The sequence below is a fragment of the Cajanus cajan genome, chromosome 3, assembly GCF_000230855.2.
Source record: "Cajanus cajan strain Asha chromosome 3, NIPB_CcT2T_4, whole genome shotgun sequence".
NCBI classification, from domain to species: Eukaryota; Viridiplantae; Streptophyta; class Magnoliopsida; order Fabales; family Fabaceae; genus Cajanus; species Cajanus cajan.
In genome coordinates, this window is record NC_138519.1 from 71,422,486 (window position 1) to 71,447,757 (window position 25,272).

The following is a 25,272-nucleotide window of genomic DNA, read 5'->3' on the forward strand; positions in this document are numbered from 1 at the left end:
ACCTGACCAAAACCAAGTTCTTTCCCTTTTGATTTCATGACAAGCATAGCAGCAGGAGGTTCCCTTATTCCACTTCATGGATGTGGAAATTTAAGGGTCACTAACCCTTCCATTTCTTTAGCTGGTCCTCCTTTGACAGCCATAGATAGGTTTTTGTGGGGACAACAACAACAACAAAGCCACTATGCTCAGAAGCAACAGCCACAGAACGTTGCAAACAATATTAGCCATGCAAGTGCTTTGGATGGTAATAGTTTTGGGGGTTCAACCTACAAGATCATGTGGCCTAATGGTATTACTCAAGAAGTAAGCTTGGTTGAACAGCTTTTAGCAAATGATCATGAAGAGGCTCTGAATTGGTCACAACAAGTCCCATCACTGTGCTTGAAAGATGATGTGCATGTTTCAGGGAAGAAGAATTTCAATGTGGTGGGACGAAGACCTAAGAAAGGGTCTGTGCCCTTGATCAAAGGACAGTGGACTGATGAAGAAGACAGGTTGAGTAATATGATGTGACACATTTTCTTCTTAGATATATGCATTTAAATGTGTGCTATAGCTTTGCTTAATTTGATTTTTTATATGTATTTGCACTAAAATTTTGTGGTGATTTGTTATGTGATCAAAGGAAACTGTTGAAGTTGGTGAAGCAGCATGGTGTAAGAAAATGGTCTCAAATAGCTGAGAAGTTGGATGGAAGGGCTGGCAAACAGTGTAGAGAGAGATGGCATAATCATCTGAGACCTGATATTAAGGTCTATCACTCGCTTAATCCTTGTCAATAGGGTGCACTTTGATGCTATTTTTTTTTTCTTCTTTTCATGTTCTGTGTATATACTTTTTAGAAAGTCTCATCCTAAACAATATAAAAACTAGGCCCTAGGGTTACGTTATTTGAATGATCAATATCTTAATGTCTTTTTCCACAAATTTCAGAGCTAAAGAAATGTGACAAATTAATAATCATTTTAACAAGGTTTTTTGAACATATTGCCTTGAAATGCATGTGTTTCTTAATTATGGAACTATAAGACATAGATTTAGATTACTTTTCTAGGATATTATTACTACACAAACTAAAATTTTTATCCTCAATAAGACAAGGTTTCCTTATTTTCTTAGCTAGTCTTTTGTGCGTGACTTAATCACACTACCAAGATGTTCTTCTAATTAGGCAATTATTATATTCCTTGTTTCTATAGGGTAAATTTATATATAGCAATTGTGTTAATTGGTACTTAATTTAACTAGGATTTCTCAAGATATTAACTCGAAATGTAAGAATCTTAATTATGTTGCATCCATATATAGACTGAGATTAGTTTTAAAGGATCTAATTAGAATCTGCATATTGATCAATCTTCTTATAATTCCTTTTCCATATCATCTCAATTGTTGACATGGGTCAAACATCAAAACTAGATATTATCACTTCCATTATGAAAATTTCACATACTTCCAGTTTTACCATTCTCGTCTTGCTTACAATTAATTTTTTCTTTCTGAAATCATAGGAGATTATCACATTATTACTACTGCTATTTCACTAATTTTATAAATAATTTTGATAAGAAGAATTAATTTCCTTCTGTGGTTGACTTAGCTAGCTAGTTTTTCACTCTTCTATGAGTCATCACACTATATATCAATGTATATATGTGTATCCAATTACGCAATTATATTGTTTCGTATTTCTACAAAGATTCTGCTTCATTGGTACTTAATTTATATGTAAAAATGTCAATGCTAATTATAACTTAATTGCAATAGTCAAACTATAACTTTCCTTGGTTATTTAACATGTTGCAGAAAGATAGTTGGAGTGAAGAAGAGGAGAGGATATTAGTAGAAAGCCATGCGATGATTGGAAACCGTTGGGCAGAGATTGCAAAGCGCATTCCAGGAAGAACAGAAAATGCCATAAAGAACCATTGGAATGCCACCAAAAGAAGACAAAACTCAAGAAGAAAGAACAAAAGAGCAGCAACCTCAAATGGAAAACCACACTCCTCTATTCTCCAAGACTACATCAGAACCTTGACTCTCACCAAAACTGTCACCACTCCCTCTATTCAACAACACCACCCTAAACTCTCTGATTCTCTCTCCATTGACATCAATTATTCCTCATCACCACCACTAGTGGCTGAGTCATACGATGATGAGATGCTCTTCATGCAACAACTTTTCAAGGAGAATAATGCCAATGTTGATGAATCTCTTAAGCACTGCTCCAGGAATAATAGTAATAATAACTCTTCAGCCTCATTTGTTTCTTGCTACGATCAAAGTAATGATGATGGTGGTGGTCAGATTCTCACTGATGTCAGTCATTGTGGGTTTGCTCATTCCAACCCTAACAACACAAACAACGTTAACTCACATAATAACATTTGCTTGGATGAGAGTTTGTTCATCTCTAGAAACCCTAGCTACCTTGATTCTGATGTCTGTTTCTCTCACTTGCTCAATGGAACTTCTGGTTCATCATTTTGCTATAACTATGGGATTCACAACCAGAATATGGATATGCAGCAGGTGAATGATCAAGATAATTGGTTACAAGGAAAGAGTGGAGTTTGTTTCTTCTGAGCTTAGGATGTTTTAGTTTTGTGGACTTTGGAATAAACAATGTTGGCATCCATGTAGTGGATATTAGGATCAGCATTCTCCAACGTTTGCGCTGTTTGAAAATTTGTAGTTTTACTTTCAATGTATCTTGCACTTGTTTCCTTATCTACACTGTTGTTGAATTCCAGAGATTAAAAGATCAAAATTTCAATATGATGTACGTACGTAACATTGGTTTAATATCTTAGTTGCATAAAAAGAAACAAATAATTCCACTACTATGTTAGGGTGTTCTACGTCTAACCATTGCTAGTTTTTTTTTTTTTTTTTCAACAAGATCCTGCAACATTAATTCCCCGTGGAGACATAGGGTATAAATTTTGTGGTGAGAAAAAAATATATTTCTTTTGCATGCCAAACTAATATGATGTTACTTATGGCATGTGTAAGATAATTGGGAATTTTTTTTTTTTAATGATTAATTATATGTATATTTGATTATTTTTACGAGTATGTTTAAATTATTTTTTTATAAGTACTTTTTATTAATATTTTTCTTAAGCAGCAACTTATATCAGTTCTTTAATGATTACTTTTTTGAAAATTAGTTTTCTTTATAATTTTAAACAAAACTGATCCATAATCAAAATTAATTTTTGTTTAAATATATCTTTTTAAAAGTAATTTTGTTTGGAAAAAAAACCCATTTTTACATAATAAATTGCAAAAAACAAAATTGTATGAAGCTGAGAGATAATTTTTCTTGTTGATAAATTTGAATTGTTGAGGAATTTAGAAGTAATATGAGAATAGTGTTTTTTGCAGTGACGGAATCAAGGGGCTAGCAACGCCTTGCCTCCTCCATGACTATGAGAAAATGTATAATTATAAAATATATATATGTTAAATAAAATATGTTGACACAATAAAAAATGTTATATATAGTGATATATAAAAAAATATATGTAAATAAAAATTTATTTGACATGTAATTATATATAATATTAATATTTAATATTAATTCACTACAAGAATGTTTCGATTTAGAGTCAGCCAAAAGTCGACTCTAAATCATAAAAACTGATGTAATATTGTCGATTATTCGTCGACGCTAAATAAGTCGATCCGTGAACCTTGAGGTCTTAAGTGAATTTGATAACCAACTGTACTAGAACACATTATGCATATATAACATTGAAAAATTATCTTTATCTCTCTCAAAGCACGTATACTGTCGAAAAAACCGACGCTATTTTAAGATGTAACATCGACTTTTTCGATACTAAATTTAAATTAAGTTTAGTATCGGAAAAGCTGACGCTATTCTTTAAATATAGCGTCGAATTTTTTGACACTAATTTAATTTAATTTAAATTAAATTAGTGTAAAAAAAAACAACGCTATATTTAAAAAATAGCGTCGGCTTTTCCAACGTTAAACTTAAAATTATAATTTGAAAATCTTGTAATTAAATCATTCACTCACTAATATTATAAAGTTTTGTTAATAAGGTAATTCATTACCTTTTTATTTTCATCTATTTTAAATGTTTATAATTAAATAGTTAATTATAATATGTTAATTACACGAAATTTTAAGATTATGTTTACGTTTATATAAATATATTTTTGAAAAAATAATATATATATATATATATATATATATATATATATATATATATATATATATCCAAGAATATATTATTGTAACAAAACATAAATCTTATATAAATATTTTTAGGAGTAATCAAACATATTTTAACTATTCAGTAATCATTATCAAGATTTATAATTTATAGAAATCATGATTCTTAGGTATGAAATTTTTTTTCCCTTACTAAATGTCTCCTTAGATTTAAATTATATTTATGTTTTTAAACTCTATGATATTTTTCAATTTACATCTAATAAAATCTACAAAAAAAATGAAAGGCATAACTAGTTAATTTTTTTTTTGTAACGCACTAGTTAATTTATATTATGCATTGTATAGGCTAAATAATAAATTTTAATATTATATTCTCTCTACATATAAATTATAGATATTATTTTTAATGAGATTATTTTATAATAACTATTTACGTATACTTAGTATATTTAAAAATATTTATTTATTAAAATTTTAATTGAATACGATAAATATTCATTTTATATGTTGTGCAAACTAAAATATTAAATTAAAATTTTAAATTGTGTCAATAAAAGTTATATTTTTCAATTTTTTTTCTTAGATTTTATGAATAGATATATATTAAAAGATATTAAAGTTTAAAAATAGTCAGTATAGAGTAATAATTACAAAATTACATAAATTAAATTACAAAATTAGATAAACTAAATTTCATATAATAGAAATTTAAAATTGAGTGCAAATTACATAAATTTAAAGTAAATTAAATTTCTAAAAAATTTAAAGTGATGATGGATAAGAATAAGTAAGCATATATTCATTTAATTCTTGTAGTAAATTTAATAAATTAGATATTATTCATACTCATACCCAATTAAACCAAATATTTCTATCAAAGTTGGGTACAAACATTATTGATTATTCACGAGTATTAATCTATTTCCTCGTTAGTGTATGTTGAAATAGAGAGATGATTATTGATTAAACAAATATATTACTTATTAATTATCTAATCTATTTTTTTAATCTCTCTTTTTCCTTACATCTCATTTTTTACATTTCATTTTTAAATTCTTGATTTTATCTATTTTTTTATTATTAATAATCTATTCTCTCACCATATTTCTTATTTTCTGTTTTTTTTCCCTCCTTTATTCCTATCTCCACACATTTCACTCTCGATATGTGAAAAAATATTATTCACTATATTCTTATCTATCATTCACCCGTCCATTTATCGTGCTTGAGGATTAAATGACTAGTGCAAAATAGGGTAATAAATAAAAGAATAACATTTACATTAAAAAATTAAATTAAATTTCATTTACCTACCTTCGAAGTTTACCATTTCTTTGAGGTACTGTCGACACTTAATATAGACCCTCTCAATAAATATTTGAACTTTAATTTATAATGTTGAGGGACTAATTCCTTCTATGTCACATTGCTAAACATAAAATATAATTCTAAAATGTTTAAGGTGAGACGTGGCATGCATTTTATGTAATTATCTTGTCTATCTGAATATCACTATTTATCTTCTTGGTATACATATATATATCAAAAATAAATTTTAAAATTAAAAAAATAAAGAAATTAAGAACATGTTATTGTACCCCAAATTTGTCTTTAAAATATCTTCCTGGAAAAAAAAAAGCGCCAAAATATATGCAAGGTTCTTCTTGTTTTGTTGGAAACGAATAGTGTAGTTAATAATTAGTGTTTTCTTTTTTGTTTTTACAGCTAATTATGGTAAGGTAATTTGCAGTAATTTTCCTTCATTGCTGTTTCCGTTATGTCTGTTTGATTACTTGCTCAACGCCTACTAAATTTTGAAATGCATGAAATAAATGAATTAGTGATCACAAGGACATATTTGGTCAAAGATTACAATCTGTTCTTTAAGTACGTTATTAACTCATATAATAGATATTCATTAAGGGAAGGAGCCCACGTGGCTAAATTGCAAATAACTACTTTCCCTATAAATTAAATTTAAGAAAATATCTTTAAATATTATATCGGTATAATTTTTATCAATTATTATACTACTCAATTATTTTATATACAAAATGAATTTTATTGTTCTACTTGTTGGATTATAATTTTATACTATCAATATTTATATATCAAATTTTGTTAAAATTGGATAATAATAAGAAAGTGATCAAAGTATTCATATTTTAAAAAGTATATATTGTATTAATTTTAATTTATATAGATGAGATATCAAATAATTTTATATTAATATAAAATATTGTATATATGATTTAAGTAAAATAATTTTTCAATTCAACTGTTAAATTAATAAAACTCAAATTTTATATAAAGTTATTAAATGATATAATAATTATAAAAGTTACATTAGTATAATTTAATCCCTCCTTGTCTTTTATATATAGTGCATAGTTAAAGAATAAACTTGCTACTATATATATGTTCCATATAATATATATATATATATATATATATATATATATATATATATATATTGTGCCACTACAACAACACATGTAAAAGAATTGTATTATTTGTTACATGTATATGTAGACAACTTACATCATAAGTAAATATACAATATAGATGTAGTGATCCAAATGATATTAATAGTCTTAAAGTCTCAGTTACTTTTTTTTAGCCTTGACTAAGGGTTTGTTCTAATATTCTAAGAACATCTTTTCAATGATAAAATCAAGAGAATCCAATACATATCAAAATAAACAATATTTCACTTTGAAGCTAAATTGTGATATTTTTAAAGTAATGGATAGTGTTGTTTTAAATTATTAGTAATCATTTTTTAGTCTTCATAAAAAGATATGTGGTACCAACATTGGGACACAAGTGATAATAACTTATGTCCTTTAACCAAATTGTTTTGAATTTGAAATTTTGATATTGAATATGAAATAAACTATGTTACGAGATAAATATTTATTTTATGTACACTATGATACCTGCAGAGAGTAGTCAATGATGGATATTTGGTACCATGGTTAAAAAAAATGTGATAATAATGTCTCTCCAACGATGATCATGGCCTTTAAATTAACATCCAATAGTTATTAAATATTGGAATATGAACAAATTTATTTATTTATTTATATAATTATAGAAGCATTACTGGCATAGATCAACTGATACCGATCAAGTTTTAATTTTATCTTAATAAGTGATCATGAATTCGAATAAGAAGCATATATATATATATATATATAAAGAAGAGTTTGTTTGACCGTACAGAATCTAGAGGTATTGTGAGTCTGTGACCAGTCATTTTCTAACCGTTTCAAAATGTTAATAATTTTCTGGCACTTTTTGTAGAATATTAGAAAATGATTGTCAGTAGAACAATTCTATATGATAAATTAGTTTCAAATTTGATAAATAGTTTGTAAAAGAATGCTCTACACTATGTATGTTATTGGCGATTTAGGAAAAAAAGATGTAGGGGAGGTATATAGTATTTCCTTTGTTTCGAGTGAAATTGAGAATTTGAAAAATCATCCACCATATATTACATTTCCTTCAACTTTAGGCATGCTTTGGGATGGAAAGTCTAAATGCACCATTACTTAATAATTAAATAATTTTTATAGTATATTTTTAATAATAATAATAATACATGTTTTAAAAACTAATTTTTAATTTATACTAATATTTTTATATAATTTATTCATTCATTTTCTCTTTCACTTTTATTCATCAAAATAAGAGCATTTAAGATTAAAATAATATATATAAATTAAAAATAATATTCATCTTATAAGTCAATTATATAGGTTTAAGTTAATTCCAAATTTACATTTTTAAAATAATATAAAAGTCTATCTTAATAATTATTATTAAACCTATCATGTCGCCCATTATCAAATAATTATAAAATGACTTACAGATATTTGATTTTATAAACTTATGTTCGAAATATCTATTAGTCAATATAAGAGACATGTGTTAAAGATTTTACATTAACTAAATATATGACACAAATAAAGTATATAAATGAAGATTAATAAAAAAAAACCTATATAATATTTGGTCATATAAAAAATGAGGATTAATCAACATTTATATATATAATACTTGCAAATTCAACATTTTATATATATAATATAGGCCTCTTAGAGCCCACCTTAAAGTCGGGCCTGTTAACAGATAGGCATTATAAACAACATAATGCTCGATAACAACGAAAATGATTTGGTTAAATAGCACAAAATCGAAGTTATCTCATGTTGTCTTAAATTGGACATTCCATTATTTATCAAAGAATCAATTTATTTTTCATGTGTTTGTCAAAGAATAATGTCACATCATGACTTCCAAAAAAGAAAAAAAAAACAATAAAAAATAACATCCACATCAAGAACAAAATTACAAATTCATTTACTGAAATAAACAAGTGCCAAAATAATTCAAGTCTTTCATTCGGTATTGTAGTTCCAGGGATTAATTCGAATATAACTACAAAAATAAATAACATATAACTGCTATAGTTCCTGTGTATAATTCGAATTTAACTACAAAAATAAATAACATAACTTGTAACAGCCTTGCCTGCTCATGATTTCTATGCCAGGAAAACTTGATAATTGATACTTTCCTTGTAGGTGTATCAGATAATTATTACATGTTTGAGGGCTATATTTATTAAATGTTGAATTTGCAAGTCTTATCAAAAACCTATATAATTATCATAAATGTATTAATTTTCACACTTCATCACGACATCTTGGCTCTTGCAAAGAGTACACCAGCAAAAAGACCTGAAAAAAGCGTGCACTTTCTATGTTAATAAGATTAAAAAGGAAGAGAACCATTTCCAGAAGTAGTGATTCTGATGAATTACCAAATAAAATGCTGAATAAATTTGATACACTGAGAGGAACTTTGAACACTAGAATGCCAGCAATAGAGATTGGAATCTTGTTTAAGGAACCTACAAGACTGTAAAACAGACAAACTTATGATACATTAATGGATGGAAAAAGAACTCAAAATATAACAAATATCTAAAACAATCAAATTTAAGTAAAGATTTATTTGGATAAACTTCTCTAAAAGCAATTTTAGGAGATAAAATAAGAAAGTAAATCAAAATAAGTTTTTCAACAAGCTAAAATTAGCTTATGTATAAGTTAAAAGTAAGATTTTAGAGAAGCTGATAGAAAAGAGCTTCTACAAATTAACTTATTCATAAGCTGATTTTAACTTATAGAAATTCCTTCTTATTTTTCTCTCCTAGAAATGTATTTAAAGAAGTTTACCTAAGCAAATTCTAAATGCACCACAATTTAGTATGTTCCACTGAAATCTTTGACACCCTTTTCTGTCCTCATCAAATTTTGTCCACAAGACACCACATATTTATATGGTAGTTTATGTTCCTGTCCTTGTGACTTTAGCAAGGATATCTATGTATTGAATTTCAACTCCATAAAGTTACCTATATGTTGTAGGGCCAGTTTGATGTAAGAACCACATTGAGGTAAAGCTGATGGAAAGTCCAAGAAATCCACTAGCTGTAGCAACCACCCAAAACATTGGCAGTTTAAGTACGTCGCTGGAAATCAAAACCAAAATAATGGTGAGCATGCAGAAGGGCTAATTGAATTCTAGAGTAAAGAAACATATTCACTCACGCATGTATTACATAATGCCACTCGCCAAAAAGGAAAATCATGATGATGGCAAAAGGTAAAGACAATAAATTGTTCAGCAGCACCATTGAAACTTCATTAAGAGATCCAGATTTTGTTGACTTTTTTGCTTCATCCATTACCCATCTAAGGGTAAGCTGTCACAAAAAGGAAAACATTTAACCAAAGCTTAGATTGGACATAATTGGAATTTGATCCCCAAAAAGGTTGGCATTCTCAAAAGTCTTGCTAGCTAACCAGGACCTTTAGGGTATTGGTTAAGATATCAATATGTAGAAAGCTTTCATTGAAAATTACAATAAAGTCACATGAACGATTGTACAGGTACACTTTTCAATAAAATCTTTACACTTTTGATTCTTTAACTAGTTACCTAAGGGCACTTGTTAGCATTTTCCTTCTCGAAATTATCAATCCCAATCAAACTGAGAAGTCTCATACAGAATATAGAAAGAAAACAAATGCTAAATACACATACTGAATAGCTTGCAGTAAGAATACAATTGATAATCTGCCAGGCATAACCAACCGCATCAAAGGAGAGATCTGTAATACCACCACTGACAGCAGAGATAATCTGTATGAAGTATGCATAGAGAAGGAAAAAAGGACTTCAGAAACTTTTACACTGATACTTCTTAAAAGAGTCATAACTAATACAGCTCAGCAAGTTAATCAATAATATAGATTTATTGAAATTTTTTATAGGAAGACGTATAACTTGATGAATAAATTATCAGCATTTTCTTTTCTGCGATTTCTGAGCTGATGAAACAGCAAATTAGTCATAATTGTTGTATTTTCATCATGAAATATCTAGTATGTTTCACCTTGACTGAAAAACAAAAAATTAAAATTTGAGAATTTGAACTGCTAGATTTATTGGAAACATCAGATGTTACTCAACACATGATCCTAACCAGTAAGTAGAAACTAAACTCAAATTGTCTGAAAATAACAGCACATTGAGTACGATTAAAGAATGCCACTTACCATCACAAACATTGCAGTCCACACTTTGGAATTCTGTCGTTTACGAAATAAATACAATTCTCCAAGTGCTGTTAAGATATTTGTCACGTTCTTGAGTATTGTTACCATGGCAACATTAATGTATTTCAAACTGGAAAAAAAAAATGAACCAGAAGATTGAGCAGTGGAACAACATCTCCATAGGTGTTAAGGAAAATACACAAAGAGTAGAGTTTATTCTATACCTATACATGCCCGAGACAAGCATGCCAATAAATATCACATTCACAGGGATCCAGACCCTGATCAGCCTCCAGCTGAGCTTTTCAACTGAAATTCTACCAGAAAGAGACAACAGAACAACAACCAGAGAAGTGATAAAGTTCTGCAAAGTACAAGGAAGAATAAAGATTACATGATCGATTTTGCATTGACAATAAGCTCCAGGAAAGAAACTAAGCCAGAAGCAGTAAAACTATCATTCTTAAGAATTAGTCTGATTAGAGCCTCAGAGCAAAAAAGAAGGCAGGGAACTAACTTACTTGATAAAACATCAATGATATTCCTGCACTGAAATTATAACCTGATAAAACAATTTTGTTCAACATTATCATAGAGCATGAAGAAATGCAGTAAGCTGCTCCAGAGATAAGAGGTCCAGACTTCTTAGATGATCCATGCAAACGACGCCTTTCCACCTCATCAAGAAGACTGACACTATCACCAATTGTAGCCTTGTTTGCTTTCAGAAATCTGCTTGTAAAGGTGAATGTGTGCCACATATTACTTAAGAACCACTATATTTAATTCATCAACAATCATAGCGTTACAAGGTTAAAACATGCACCCAAAGAAACCAAAATTTAAACAAGAATTTTCAAACATCCAAAAATCAAATCAAAATATCACAGAACAATTAAGTGAAACAGATTTTAAGAAAATTGACATGAACATGAAATCTTCCGAGTGAAATTTACAGTAACAGAATAGAAGCAAAGCAAAGAAAGGAAAATGCATGAATACATAAAAATATGTTAAGAATATTTATTTCACACCTATCATTCAAAGCTCTGCGCTCGGCGTTTGTGGCAAAGTTGTTGGTTGACAACTTTCCTTGCTCACGAACGGTGTGCACTGCATTAACTTTTTCATCTATTAACATTTTTGATGTTACGATGGTGCCTAACCCTGGTTCTTCAGGGTCATGCTGCGAAAAAATGTCTAACTTAAAATCAGATGACATATCCTTAACCTGCAAGTAAGGAAAATGAGACCAAAAACAAGTCAGAAAAGATGGAACAGTTACTTGATACAAATTTACAAGAGTAAAAAAAGATCAAGAAAATCACAAATTCAATGAAAGCATGTAAACTATAAAAATATGCTGAGCAAAATAACTGCCACAGCCCACAGGTACACTACAATGGAATGAAAACTTTGACAGTGGTGTTTAAAATTTAAAGATCCTGTTTCACATGGAACACAATATAATAAATTATAGATACAACTTAAATCAAATTTCAATAGTGTAGTTACTGTAGTATAGGTGAATACTCGAAAATCTTTCCAAGTTCCAACAACAAACAAGTTCGTCAATCAGGAGAGTAATTTTCCTACACAATTCCATTTCATATATATATATATATATATATATATATATATATATAATGATTGCAAACCTAAACCCAGTGATGCGTCGTGCAATTCTCAAGTTCCAATAAAACCGTGACCACAGTCAACAACAAAAGCAATGATGAAATGAAAACCGCAATTCAGCAAAAAAAAATAGAAACAAGCAACGCATGAAAGACCAACGTTAGCAGTAAACATCAAACCAACAAAAAAAAAACCATGATAACAAAAGCAGCAAAAACAGACAAAATCTCACAACCAACTTAAAAACAAAACGGGGTTCTCACTTACGCACTGGATAACTATCTCGTGATCATCCACAAAGATCCAAACTTGGACTAAATGGCGAACGCCCACATGGAGATTAAGTGAGAAAACCACCAGGGGATGGAAAAACCGAGCCTACCCAGTAGAGGAAAGGGGGAAATCACTGCATAAAGGTTCAAACTTTTTGAAAAACACGCAAAGGGAAAATGAAATGGAAATGCAATTAAGAGGGTGGTTCCATGTGGGAGGGAAGAGGTGGTGAAGTAGAATAATGGAGATGGAGCGGAATTCGAGGGCTTAAAAGTCAAAGTGAATGGAATTGGCATGGAGTTGGCTTGAAGAAGAAGCTAAGTGAGTGAAGTGAAAGAAGGAAAATGGGTTTTGCATATGAATGTGAGGAATTCGGGGTATAGTTTAATCCAATTCAAAGATGGAACAAGCATGGCATCATTCGAGTGTCAGCATCACATTCACAAGATTTTTAAAGTTCAAACCTTAATTCAAGCAGTTCTGTTTTCTGCTCTCTTAAATCATTCTACACGTGTCTACACAATGAATTTTTTTTTTTCTTGATTCAAATATTATTTTTATTCATGTACTTCCGATTACTTTTCCGGTAATTTTATCCTTACATATGTGTATTCACGGCTTTTTGACCCAAGTAAATTAAAAAATTAAAAAAAAAACATGAATTAAAAAAACATCTATTTAGGTGATTTCTGATAAAACACATATATGTTCAAATGGCATGGAAATGTTGCATTTGAACATTGTACATTCTGTCACAGTGTCAAGGTGCAAAAGTAGGAGCAGGTCAGGCGTGACAACCTTTGACGAAATGGCGCACGGGACACTGCGCTTTGTTAGTGGTTCAATTGGCGAACAAGGGCCCTTGTGTCTTGCTCTCCACCATGGCAGCCTCCCCCCTCTTCTCCCTTCTCCTTTATAAATACAACCCTCATCTCTTTTCTCATTCCCCACCCTTCTCCTTCTCCTTTCCTTGTAAGTTTTTTTTTGTTTTTTTGTTTTTTTTTTTATTATTTATTTATTTTAATTATAGTTTTTATAATTTATTTAATTATTTATTTAGTTATAATTTATTTATTTATGTTTTTATTAATTTTGTGTGTTATTTTGCAAGTTAGAAAACACGTACATTATTTTTCCATCTATTTCTGCAAATTGGTTATAGTAAGTATATAGAATTTAAATTTTTTTAAATGTATTGTATATTTTAAATTTAAGTAATGTATATGTATAAACTAGATATGGACCCGTAGAATGTCCAGATAAAAAAAGAGTAAATTATATAAATTTAAAAATATATTATTTTATCATTTAATTAATGTGATAGTTTTAAATATAATTTCTTTTAACTATGTTAGTGGTAGAAAATTGAATATATTATAAACTCATAATGTTTTATAATGTATGTGTAAGTTATATTTTCAAGTATTCTAAACTAGTATTATTTGTCATAGTATTATACTCTTCATTAATGAATAAATAAATTAAAATATAAATAAAGATATATAATACTTGTATAATTTATAATGTCTTTGTAGTAGTTAACATTAAGTTTTGTATAAATAAAATCACAAGTTAATAAAATTGAAGTTTTCTTTACATAATATAATCTTTTTAGAAAAAAAAGTTTACAATTTAACATAACTAAAATGAATATGATTCAAGAATGAAGATAAAAGGAGTATGAAAAATGTTTTTGGATATCTATCAATAACTGTTTTTAAGATTGATGTAATTATTTTTTGAGAAATAAAAATCTACATATATATGAGCAAATAAAATTGAATAATGTAAATTAATATGCATTGAAACAATGATTATGATTGTATTAGACATTGAATATAATAAAAAATTTATGTTTCTTACAATAAATAATAATTAATTATTTGGTTTTAGAAAAAAAAACATAATGGTTAATTTTAATTGACATTAATATTAATTAATATAAAATTTATTACTTTTTTGTAATTAAAAATTAAGTCAAATTTAATCTTTTAATTAAAAAATTATTAATATATATATATATGAACTAATTAAATGTAATTTCAAATTTTCAAATAGTTTATAGTATAATTAGTATCAATTTATATTGTGACATCATTGTTAATGATTAATATAAATGACCATACATTTACTATTTATTTTTAACCGAAAGTTTAATAAAATTAATCTTATAATTGATAAAATGAATATATTAATATATATATATATATATATATATATATATATATATGCACTATTATAACTTAATTTCATATTATAATACATTATAGTTTTGGCCAAATTTTTTTTTATATCTTACAATTAATAATAATTATGCAACGTTTATTGTTTTATACTTTTTATAACCCATATTTTAATCAAATTATTGTCTTAATTGTTAATTATTAATTAATATATGTAATTACTAATTAAACATATTTTTAAAATTGTTAATTACTTAATATAAATTGAAAAAATATGATAAAATCTAATCCAATAATTAATATTTAATATTAAGTGTAGTCATGTTTAAAAAATAAAATCTCAAAATCACGTGATTAAAAAAATCAAGATATTACTAAAAGAATTTTAAGTGTTGTTGCTTTAAATATTGTAGTATATTATAATTATTTTAAAATTAGTTGTACGATGTTTTTAATAAAAATGTTGAACTATTGAATTATTTGAATTAGTTAAGTAATATAATAATAGCTTTGATAAATATAATGTATATTATTTGAGAGATGAGTAATATAATTTTTTTATTAAAATTAATTGAATTAAGTGAATAATGAGATGAACATGTAATATATATATATATATATATATATATATATATATATATATATATATTAATTTTGGATAAGAATAGTATGAATATTGGTTTATCTATGTTTGTTTGATTACTTTAAATTTTTAATTTATTGTATAAGTTTTGTGGTATGTAATTTTTTTAAAATATTGTATTTAGTTATTTATTTATAAATTTTATTTATGTAAATAATAGAATTAAAAAAAAGGTTGTGGTTTGAATAACTTTGTTGTTTATATTTGAGTAATATTAATAACTTTGTTGTTCATAATTAGAATGAATATTTTTTTTGAAATAAATTAATATAAATTAATTTATTTGGTCATTTGAGATGAAATTGTGTGTAATATGTATTAGTGTTTTATTAAATATTTATTTTGTGTTGTTCTTAATTTAGGATTTATTTAAAAATTTAACTGTAATAATAGATTCTATGTTGTATGACTATTATTTAAATTGGTGTATAATATTAAGTTTATCGTATAATTATATATTTGTTTGTCTATTTTAGGATGTCTAGACAAATTGTGCATTTAGGACCTATTGATGATTCCCTTTTGAGACTACAACCATTTCATATATTTGAGCACATATGGAATGAAGCTGAAGATAAGATTTTGAAGGTTAGAAGAGCAACACAAATCAAGTTTCGTGATGGTGAGATTCTAGTTGATATTCAGGGTCTATTGTAGAGCGTTGGGTTTTTAGGCAAGACCTAGATTAGTTACTTTTCTATGGAAAATCATTTGATCTCTATCCTAGTACAACGTTAGAGACTAGAGACCCACAGTTTTCACATGCCCTTTGGCGAGTGTACGATCACATTGGAGGATGTTGTTATCTTACTTAGGTTGAAGATATCAGGTGTGTCCATTACTGGATTTGCAATTATGGATTGAGTTGATCTTGTGCAACGCCTTTTGGGCATTATACCCCTTGAGTCTGTGCTAGTTGGTGGTCGATTGAGGATGATTTGGATTGATCACCACTTTTCTTATGTCTCTGAGCATGTCCATAGTCAACAACGCTAAACTAGAGCATTCATTTTATGAATCATCGACGGCTATTTATTAACTGATCACTCAAGCTCATTTGTATTCTTGAAATACCTAGCTATGTTTGAAGACTACGATGATTGTGGTCGTATGAGTTGGGGTTCATGCATCTTGGCAAACATGTATAGGGAGTTGTGCGTCTACATCAATTAAGACCATAAGGAAATTGGTAGTTTAGCTATTATGGTGCAATTATGGGCATGGTACTAGTTCCCTATATTTGCACCACCTCATCCACCTTTATCCATCTTTGATGTTCAAGGTTAGTAAGTACATTAAAGTACTAATATTTTTTTTCTTTTTATAACAGGTGAACTAGTGTCTTACATAAACCTAGAGAGAGAAAAAAAAATTGTGAAGTATCAAAAATATCTTAACCGTATGAAGAGAGGGGATGTAAGTGTTAGTTTTTAGTTTGATACGCTAAAAATTTTATTCAAATTTATTTATATTCATAATTCATAATTGGTTAGTAATTATTTCTTATTTTCTATCACAGTTAATGGCAACCATATTTGGAGTTGTTGCCTACATTGCCTCCTTACTATGTTGAGGACTCACAAGTTTGGAGGTCTACTGTCTCCTTGATTAATTTTCACATCATCGAGTATCATTACACAGATCGTGTCATGTGACAATTTGACATGGTCCTACACATTCTTACGCCTCCTATTTATCTAGAGAAATTGCATGACCTTTCGTTGCGAGGCAATGATTACACGGACTAGTCAATCATTCAGGTCACTTTGTACAGGAGTGACAATCACAATTTGACCCCATCTGGACACAAGATGTGTATGATACACCACATTTGAACAATAACTCTGAATACATGGTGTGGTTTCGGAAGCACACTAAACAATGGATATCTCCTACAAGTGCAAGGAAATGATATGTGGTGAGTAAATTTTTTGGCATGTATTAAACTATTTACTTTAGTAATTTAAATAATTCAAAATTTATGATGATATCTTTTATGCTATTTTTAGACCGATGTTTTAGAGCACATGTATCATGGAACCAATGAAGAACATCAGGACTCCTTTGATTTTTTGTCGATGCATGAGATCATCGGCCAATGCTTGCAACTGTAGGACGAGGTTTCTAGGGTGAGGTTCCCTTCTACGTCGACCGACTTGCAACATTACCACATCCTGATCTAATGGAAATGGAGCATATTGGGATTGGTCAACGAGAAGGAAGAGGGCTAAGTCGTCCACGAAGGCGGGTTGATCACCAGGGTTTAGAGGTGCCAGTTCCTGTAAGTGACCCGCCTGTAGGGACATATTATGCCACTACATTAACCTCCTATGGAGATGACACAAAGTATGTGTATGGTAGTGCACATGACACGTATATTGGTGACATTAGTGGTTTTGGGTTTGGGACACCCTCATTATTTGGTGCACCTCATATCCCGACATTGATATTGATGAAATATGTTCCTAGTATTCCGCCTCCGAGTACGTCCCAGTATACACCTAGTCCATATGTTGGAGAAATGATGTCTCTATCTACATCTTTCATGAATTATCGGTTTAGACAGCTTGCATTTGAGACAGTAGGGTTTTTTGGCGGGGGTAACTCTTCCCAACATCTTAGTTTAGGGCATGATCTGAATACAATATTTGTAGGGAAAACTGCAAACCCCATAGAAGATGAGGCAGATGGTGATGAGGTTTTTCGAAGGAACCTAGACAGTGGTGCTCGTCATAGACAGAGGCAATGTATACTAAGTCCTTATGACCAGCACATGTGGAGAAATCAACAAGTACCATATGTAGTAGTTTGTTAATTTAATATACTGTCATTTTGTACTTTAACACAATAGAAATTGTGAGGTTGTTTATTTTGTTTCCTATGCTTATATTATTTATTTGAATGTAGTAGTTGGTTAAAGCTGGAAAACATGCGAAGATATGGTCGGAGAATTTGAATGCAATTAACATTGTATAACAACTAGTATACACATTTGTCACATGTATTAGTGTGTCATCTAATTGTATAATCATTAATGGTTATTAGAATGTTGATGAGGTCTTGTAATGTAAGTTTATGCAGTTTCTTAAAAGATGTGTGATGTATTTGTGTCTTTAATGAATCAATAAAAGAGGAATGGAGTTGAAGTACAAATAAAATATGATTATGAAATATTACAAATGTTAACTAGAATAATTAAATATTAACTAATACGTATTAACATATAAGTCCACCAACACCCAAACATTAATATTTCATGAGTTATTAACAAGTTCTTCATCCAGCCTAGGACAATTAGTTCTATTATGTCATTCATCCCTACAATGTCCATAATATTATCTTCGTTGTGATTCAGTCCAATCCATTTCATTTATGATGTGGGTGGATTTAGAAAGTCCCTTTGCACGCAATACGATCTCGTCTAGGACTATGCGAAGTCCATGATTAGGTTGAATATTTTCATGACTTTCCAGTGGGTACCATTGTCCAAAATATGCTGCTTTGACATATTTGTCAGTATATGCAACATCTACATAAGTTAATGGATCTATACGAACATGCGCACAAGCTGCTATTGCATGTGAACATAGGTATCTATATATTTGAAAAACACCACACTCACATTTTTGTTCATTTAAAAAAATATTGCAAATCTTGCCACCTCTTTTTGTTATTGGATTGAAGACTTCTTCGAATTTAAATCTTGTACGCTCACAATCATACCTGCGAACGAAATGAAAGCTTGTCTCTTCTTGATTTGTTTTTATAGCATCCATTAATTTTTGACAATAACGTTTACCCATTGCAAGCTCAGCGTTTGCTTGACCTAACCTTTGAACAAAGTACTCTACCAACCTAACATATATACATTTAACTAATGCAGTTATAGGAAAGTTTCGTGCACCCTTTAAGACCTTGTTCACAGCCTCAGACAAATTTGTTGTCATGTGTCCATATCGATGTCCTTCTTTGTTGTGTGCAAGAGCCAAATTTTCTAGCGAAATGCCATTGATCCAATGACATTTTTTAGGGCTCACTTCACATAACCTTTCTAACCTTCTTGCAAATTTATGCTTGCTCATTGTGTACCCTATAAATTAAAAAGTTCATGTAATATTATTTATCATAGTTAATTGAATATTACACATTATCAAAATAATGGAATCCTTTAGTACCTATGTGGATGAATTCTTCTATGAATTTGGTATTCTTGAACCAATGGTTGAAGTTGCTGATGATGTGACGAATGCAATATACATGATATGCGTAAGGTGGTTGCCACCCTTGTGTTGCATTTGCTACGACTGACTTTATGTTTTGGTGTTGATCACTTATTATACAAATACCTTGCTTTATCATAACATAACGACGAATGTTATATAAAAACCATGACCAATCACTAAGTGTTTCTCCTTGTACTATTGCAAATGTAAGTAGTAAGATATGAGCATTTCCATCTTCTATGGTAGTAATTAGTAATGTGTCTCAATATTTGTCATACAAAACTGTCTCATCTATTTGTATAATGGGTTTTGTGTAGTTGAATGCATTATATGTTGGTCTAAATGTCCAAAGCACTCGATAAAATTGATGAAAATGATGATCCATTAAATTGTTTGACACGTAGTTTGTTGTTTCAAGTTTATACGTAGACTTAGGACAATATTCAACCATCTTGTCCAACCACCTTGGTAAAAGATCATATAACTCACTCTAATCACCATAAACACTTTCAATTGTCTTTTGTTTGGCTTTCCATGTCTTCTAGTACGATACCTTATAGTTGAATTGTCCACTAATTCTTTATTGAATTACTGAAATTGATACGGAAACATCTTCTGTAACTATTCCTACAAATAAATGTTAAGCATGTTTTAATAAGTCATTTGATTTTAAACATGTCATATGATAACTTTAAAAATAATTACATATATATTAACTTACCTAATATACAACAACATATGAACTTAGAGTCCAATTTGTTGTGATCTTGAGAGAGCATTGGGTTAATGCATGTGTGCCTGCCGTCCCATTTCTTTATGACCCATTTATTGTTCATTTTAGTTGACATAATTGCCCTTAGTTTCCAAGGACAACCTTCATTGTTATTAAGACATCTAACAGATAAAACAATTGGGCTGGACTCAACCACAACAAAAGTTTGATGTGCATTCATAGAATAATGTTTAATAGTCATTTGCACATCATTTTTTATGTGAAAACAAAGCTCAACATACAATTTGTCACCAACTCTTCAATAATTAAGGATATCTAAACCACGATATCAAGTTCATTGATCAAGATAACTCTAGTCAATGTAATTGTAATGTGGAGTTTCCGTCCAGAAATGAGTGTTTGAGGGGCCTACATAGAAATAAAATCAACGTTAAATAAGTACTTAAAAAAATTATTACAACAATTTTTTTTTGAAATTAACCTATTTTAGTTGGTTGGGGAAGTTCAAGTTCATATGGTGATTGTACCATAACATTGTTGTTTGCACTGAAGTCTCTTTCATCATCCGTATTAGATGAACTGACATTGCTAACTTCTTCAAGTTGGCCAAGATTGATATCATCATCACTCAAATTTGTTTCAAAATCAATGTTTGAGTGATGATGATTTCTTGGTGGCGAGAGTGGAATAATTGTCGGTGGTAAAATAGGAATGTTAGTTGTTGGTAGAGATCCTATTTTTTTATGTCATCACAACTAGTGATTGCCTAAGTTATATTGAACCTTTTATCATCATTGTTGTCGGTTAATTCTGGTGTTTTTGTTTTAGCGTTTAAATCAAGACAATAAAAAGAACATGGCCCAACCATATTTACATGAACATACAATTCAATCATATTCATTTGATATTGTCTCTCAAAGCTATCAAACATACACTCAAGATCTTCATCATCACATACATCACCATTTTCATACAAAATAGGATTCAGAAAATGCAAATATCTGCATTCTATCTTCGAAATGATTAAATTAGCATTAAGTTTTAACATCGCATGAATTTTATTCTTTAAATATTCAACATCAATACCACGATTAATACATATTATTTTTTTTACCCACGAAGGAACAACCCTCAACATTTTGATTCACCCTACCATTGTAATAGACTAGACAAATAAAAGACATTATTTAAACAAAATTTGACTGAAACTAAATGAAAAACCAAGCAAGTAATCAATAAATCATAACACAAAACACAAAAACTAGGTTTATGAATTCTTTTCAATGGCATCAGTATATTTATAGGCAACATGAATAATAGACTTTACAACATTGATATGATCTACATTGTTGATTTCGTCGGTGCGATCTAAGTCGTTCTTTCAAATGTCACTAAAAGACAAATCTTCTGATGCATGAACAATGCACCTCACAAGATCGAGACGATCTACATTGTTGATTTCATTGATGTGATCTGGGTCGTTCTTTTCTCCTGTCACAAGAAGACAAATCTTTTGATGCATGAACAATGCACCTTACAAAACAATAGATTTACATTGTTGATTTTGTCGGTGCGATATGGGTCGTTCTTTTCCCCTATCACAAGAAGACAAATCTTCTGATGCATGAATAGTGCACCACATAAGATGGGGACGATCTACATCGTTGATTTCATTGGTGTGATTTGGGCCGTTCTTTTCCCCTCTCACAAGAAGACATATCTTCTGGCGCATGAATAGTGCACCTCACAACATTGGAAAGATCTACACCGTTGATTTCATCAGTGCGATCTGGGTTTTTCTTTTCCTTTATCACAAGAAGATAAATCTTTTGATACATGAACAGTGCACCTTACAAGATCAGAATGATCTACACTGTTCATTTTGTTGATGTGTTCTAGGTCATTCTTTTCCCCTATCACAAGAAGATACATTTTTTGACACATGAACAAAGCACCTCATAAGATGGGGACGATTTACACTGTTGATTTTGTTGGTGCGATCCGGGTCGTTCTTTTCCCCTATCACAAAAAGACAAATCTTCTAACACATGAATAGTGCACCTCACAACATTGTAAGATCTACATCATTGATTTCATTGGTGTGATCTGAGCCATTCTTTTCCCTGTCACAAGGAGACAAATATTTTGATGCATGAATAGTGCACCTTACAAGATTGAGACGATCTACATTGTTCATTTTGTCAGTATGATCTGGACCGTTCTTTTCTCTTACTTTAGGGTTTACGTTTTCATTTTTTAGTTTTCATTGCAACTCAAATTAATCACATTTCTCAATGAAATACTTAATTATTATTCATACTTTAACACTTTAGTACTACATGGAAATTAAGACAATAAGTTTAAACTTTAACAAACACTTAAGTATTGTTGAATAATACTTTATTATACACTAGCTTTCAAAAAAAATAACAAAGCACATAACACAAACGTCCTTCAACTAAACATTATCACTTAACAAACTAAACATTGACAGTTAACATATATGGAAAGCTACATTAAATTTAATTAATGTCTTTCAAATGAATTGGTCATGTTCCACATATGGAATTCTTAAGCTTCCATATCTTCAAAAGTACTAAGCAGATCCAGTAGCAACTCATTCGAGTCTTCTACAAATCTGTGAAACATGAATGCCACATCTTCATCACAAGTCAAAGGATATGAAGTATATTGCTTTTGGTCATCCTCACATTTAACTGGGCAACAATAATGAACTTGATTGATGCATTTACTATTCCTTTTAGCAGCCTCCTATGTATCTCATTCAACAAATCAACAAGTGTCATGTCTTGGTTTAGTTTGATCAGCCTTCCACTTGATGGCATTTACATCACATAATTAAGACCGTACTGAGTTTCAAATATCTAAACATCTTGAAACACACAGGTGTAAACACTGTTGATGAAGCCAAACTTCAAAGAAACTGCTACAAAATTTTTATCTTAAGTTGAAGAGGAAGTAAGTTGGAAGCTTATTCTTTCTCAAGTGTCTGAACCCAAAACACACACATATACTCTTATATTTATATGTAAATGTGAAACACAAAAATAATAAAATAATAAAATAATATGAGGTCCACCATCTTAACATTGACCCCTACGAATTTTTCAAAAATAGCTAGAAGGACCATATATTAATTATAAATAACAAAATAAAAAAATAACAAATACATGTAACTAAATAAAATGCACAATTCTACCAATAATTAATAATAAAGTTGTTCAATTTAAAATTTTATGATCCAAATAAAATATTAAATTATAGTCATACAAATTACAAAACAACCTAAAATTCAAATTCAATAATTTTTTGCTCATTGAATCAAATATCCTTGGAAATAACTTGTAAAAAAAATGTAACATACAATAATTGTTAAAGAATAATCATTGATTCATAAATAAAATTTGACTAGCTATACTCACCTGTTGTACATTATTTTTGGTTATGTTCAACAAATAAAGACCAAGGATATGGGCGGGGGCAAACACCACAATCTGAAGAGACAAAAAAAACAGAATCAATTCAACACATAAATAACATATGAGATCATGTTACACAAATAATACCTGTTTCAAAACTAACACACAACTGACAATAATGTCTTTTCCATATTGTGGGTGCTGCTTAGCTTTGTAATGTAAGCTAGCACCAATCGTTCCAGTTGGGTCTTGAAATAAATATTTGAAACTATTTATAAAAGACTATATTTGAATCTATAACAAATTAACTAATCATACCTTCAAGTTAATAGTAAAATTTTCGTTGCTAGTTGGGTCATAAAGTCCACAAAAGTAACAACAGTTAGAATTCTTTCAAAATTATGGTCTATATAAATCAATGTCGTGACTTCTGGTAGCCCTAACATTAATAAAACATGCAAACCTTTATATTAATTGCACGAATAAATTTAAACGCACTAAACTTAATATGACAACACACCTCTAGATTTCACATAATGAAGTGCATAACACCATGGGTTAGTGTTGAACACCATGTTCGTGGCTCGGTCAATATCAGACAAAAATTGTTGCGTTGATAAGGGACTATCAGACTACTTATTTCTCATGGCAGCTTGGACCACACCAGCTGGTCTAGGAATAAGAGGACTGATGTTACATGACCTAAAAGCCTCTCCGTCATTGCCATCTCCAAGTTTAGGAGTTGAGGGTGACAACGGAGACAATGACTCTTGTTCTCTAGCTTCAGCAGCTTGTTGGGTTGTCATAGCTCTTATCCATTGTGACATACATCGCTCATGTGTTAGTTTTTCCTTAGAGCGGACAATGTCTTTCTCTTCTTCACTATCTGGCACATAATCGATTTCTCTACGAGAAATTTATGATAAAATATAATTTATTATAATATTAGATATTATAAAATCTGAAGAGGATACCATAATAATTAATATATAAAATAAATTATTTTATTTTTTAGTCAGTAAATTAATTTTTTACCAGTTCTAATTGGTTTGGTGCAAATTCAATCTATATAATTTTTACATTTAACATTTTAATTTTTTAATTTAAATAAAATTTAATTTAATATAAATAACCAAAATATTCACATTAATTTATAAAATTGTCTTTCATCATTTTAACAATTAAATAACTAAATCATATACACAAATATTCAACATTTTGAGCCATATTTATAATATTGAATTAAATACTTTTTTCCAATTAAATTTAATCAACATATAATTTTGATA

At 29.3% G+C, this 25,272-nt stretch overlaps 2 protein-coding genes across 5 annotated transcripts; one reads left to right on the forward strand and one right to left on the reverse strand.

The window, feature by feature from the left end:
* The first annotated feature begins 36 nt into the window (after positions 1 to 36).
* Positions 37 to 2,650, forward strand: LOC109806331 (transcription factor MYB119). The gene is made up of 3 exons (XM_020368702.2): positions 37 to 497; positions 629 to 755; positions 1,810 to 2,650. The coding sequence occupies exons 1-3, from the start codon at positions 37 to 39 to the stop codon at positions 2,590 to 2,592; spliced, it is 1,371 nt and encodes a 456-aa protein (XP_020224291.1). The 3' UTR covers positions 2,593 to 2,650.
* Positions 2,651 to 8,574: 5,924 nt separating this feature from the next.
* LOC109806099 (GDP-mannose transporter GONST2) lies at positions 8,575 to 13,663 on the reverse strand. 4 transcript variants are annotated; one of them, XM_020368462.3, is made up of 10 exons: positions 13,560 to 13,663; positions 11,888 to 12,084; positions 11,375 to 11,585; positions 11,078 to 11,217; positions 10,854 to 10,983; positions 10,339 to 10,437; positions 9,843 to 9,997; positions 9,647 to 9,763; positions 9,050 to 9,147; positions 8,575 to 8,966 (listed from the first exon to the last, which is right to left on the reverse strand). In XM_020368462.3, the coding sequence occupies exons 2-10, from the start codon at positions 12,073 to 12,075 to the stop codon at positions 8,923 to 8,925; spliced, it is 1,182 nt and encodes a 393-aa protein (XP_020224051.1). In that variant the 5' UTR covers positions 12,076 to 12,084; positions 13,560 to 13,663; the 3' UTR covers positions 8,575 to 8,922. The 4 variants fall into 4 exon arrangements, with proteins under 4 accessions (XP_020224051.1, XP_020224049.1, XP_020224048.1 ...); XM_020368460.3 differs by lacking the exon at positions 13,560 to 13,663 and adding an exon at positions 12,760 to 13,238; XM_020368459.3 differs by lacking the exon at positions 13,560 to 13,663 and adding an exon at positions 12,756 to 13,238.
* Between the last annotated feature and the right edge of the window lie 11,609 nt (positions 13,664 to 25,272).

Bases quoted from the DNA above. Each gene is read 5' to 3' on its own strand.
- LOC109806331 (XM_020368702.2), top strand. From the start codon at position 37: ATGACAAGCATAGCAGCAGGAGGTTCCCTTATTCCACTTCATGGATGT. The intron at 498-628 runs GTTGAGTAATAT...ATGTGATCAAAG, and splicing joins TGGACTGATGAAGAAGACAG to GAAACTGTTGAAGTTGGTGA. The intron at 756-1,809 runs GTCTATCACTCG...AACATGTTGCAG, and splicing joins ATCTGAGACCTGATATTAAG to AAAGATAGTTGGAGTGAAGA.
- LOC109806099 (XM_020368462.3), bottom strand. From the start codon at position 12,075: ATGTCATCTGATTTTAAGTTAGACATTTTTTCGCAGCATGACCCTGAA. The intron at 11,218-11,374 runs GTAAGTTAGTTC...TGTACTTTGCAG, and splicing joins TATCATTGATGTTTTATCAA to AACTTTATCACTTCTCTGGT. The intron at 9,764-9,842 runs GTGAGTGAATAT...TTTGATTTCCAG, and splicing joins TGGCATTATGTAATACATGC to CGACGTACTTAAACTGCCAA.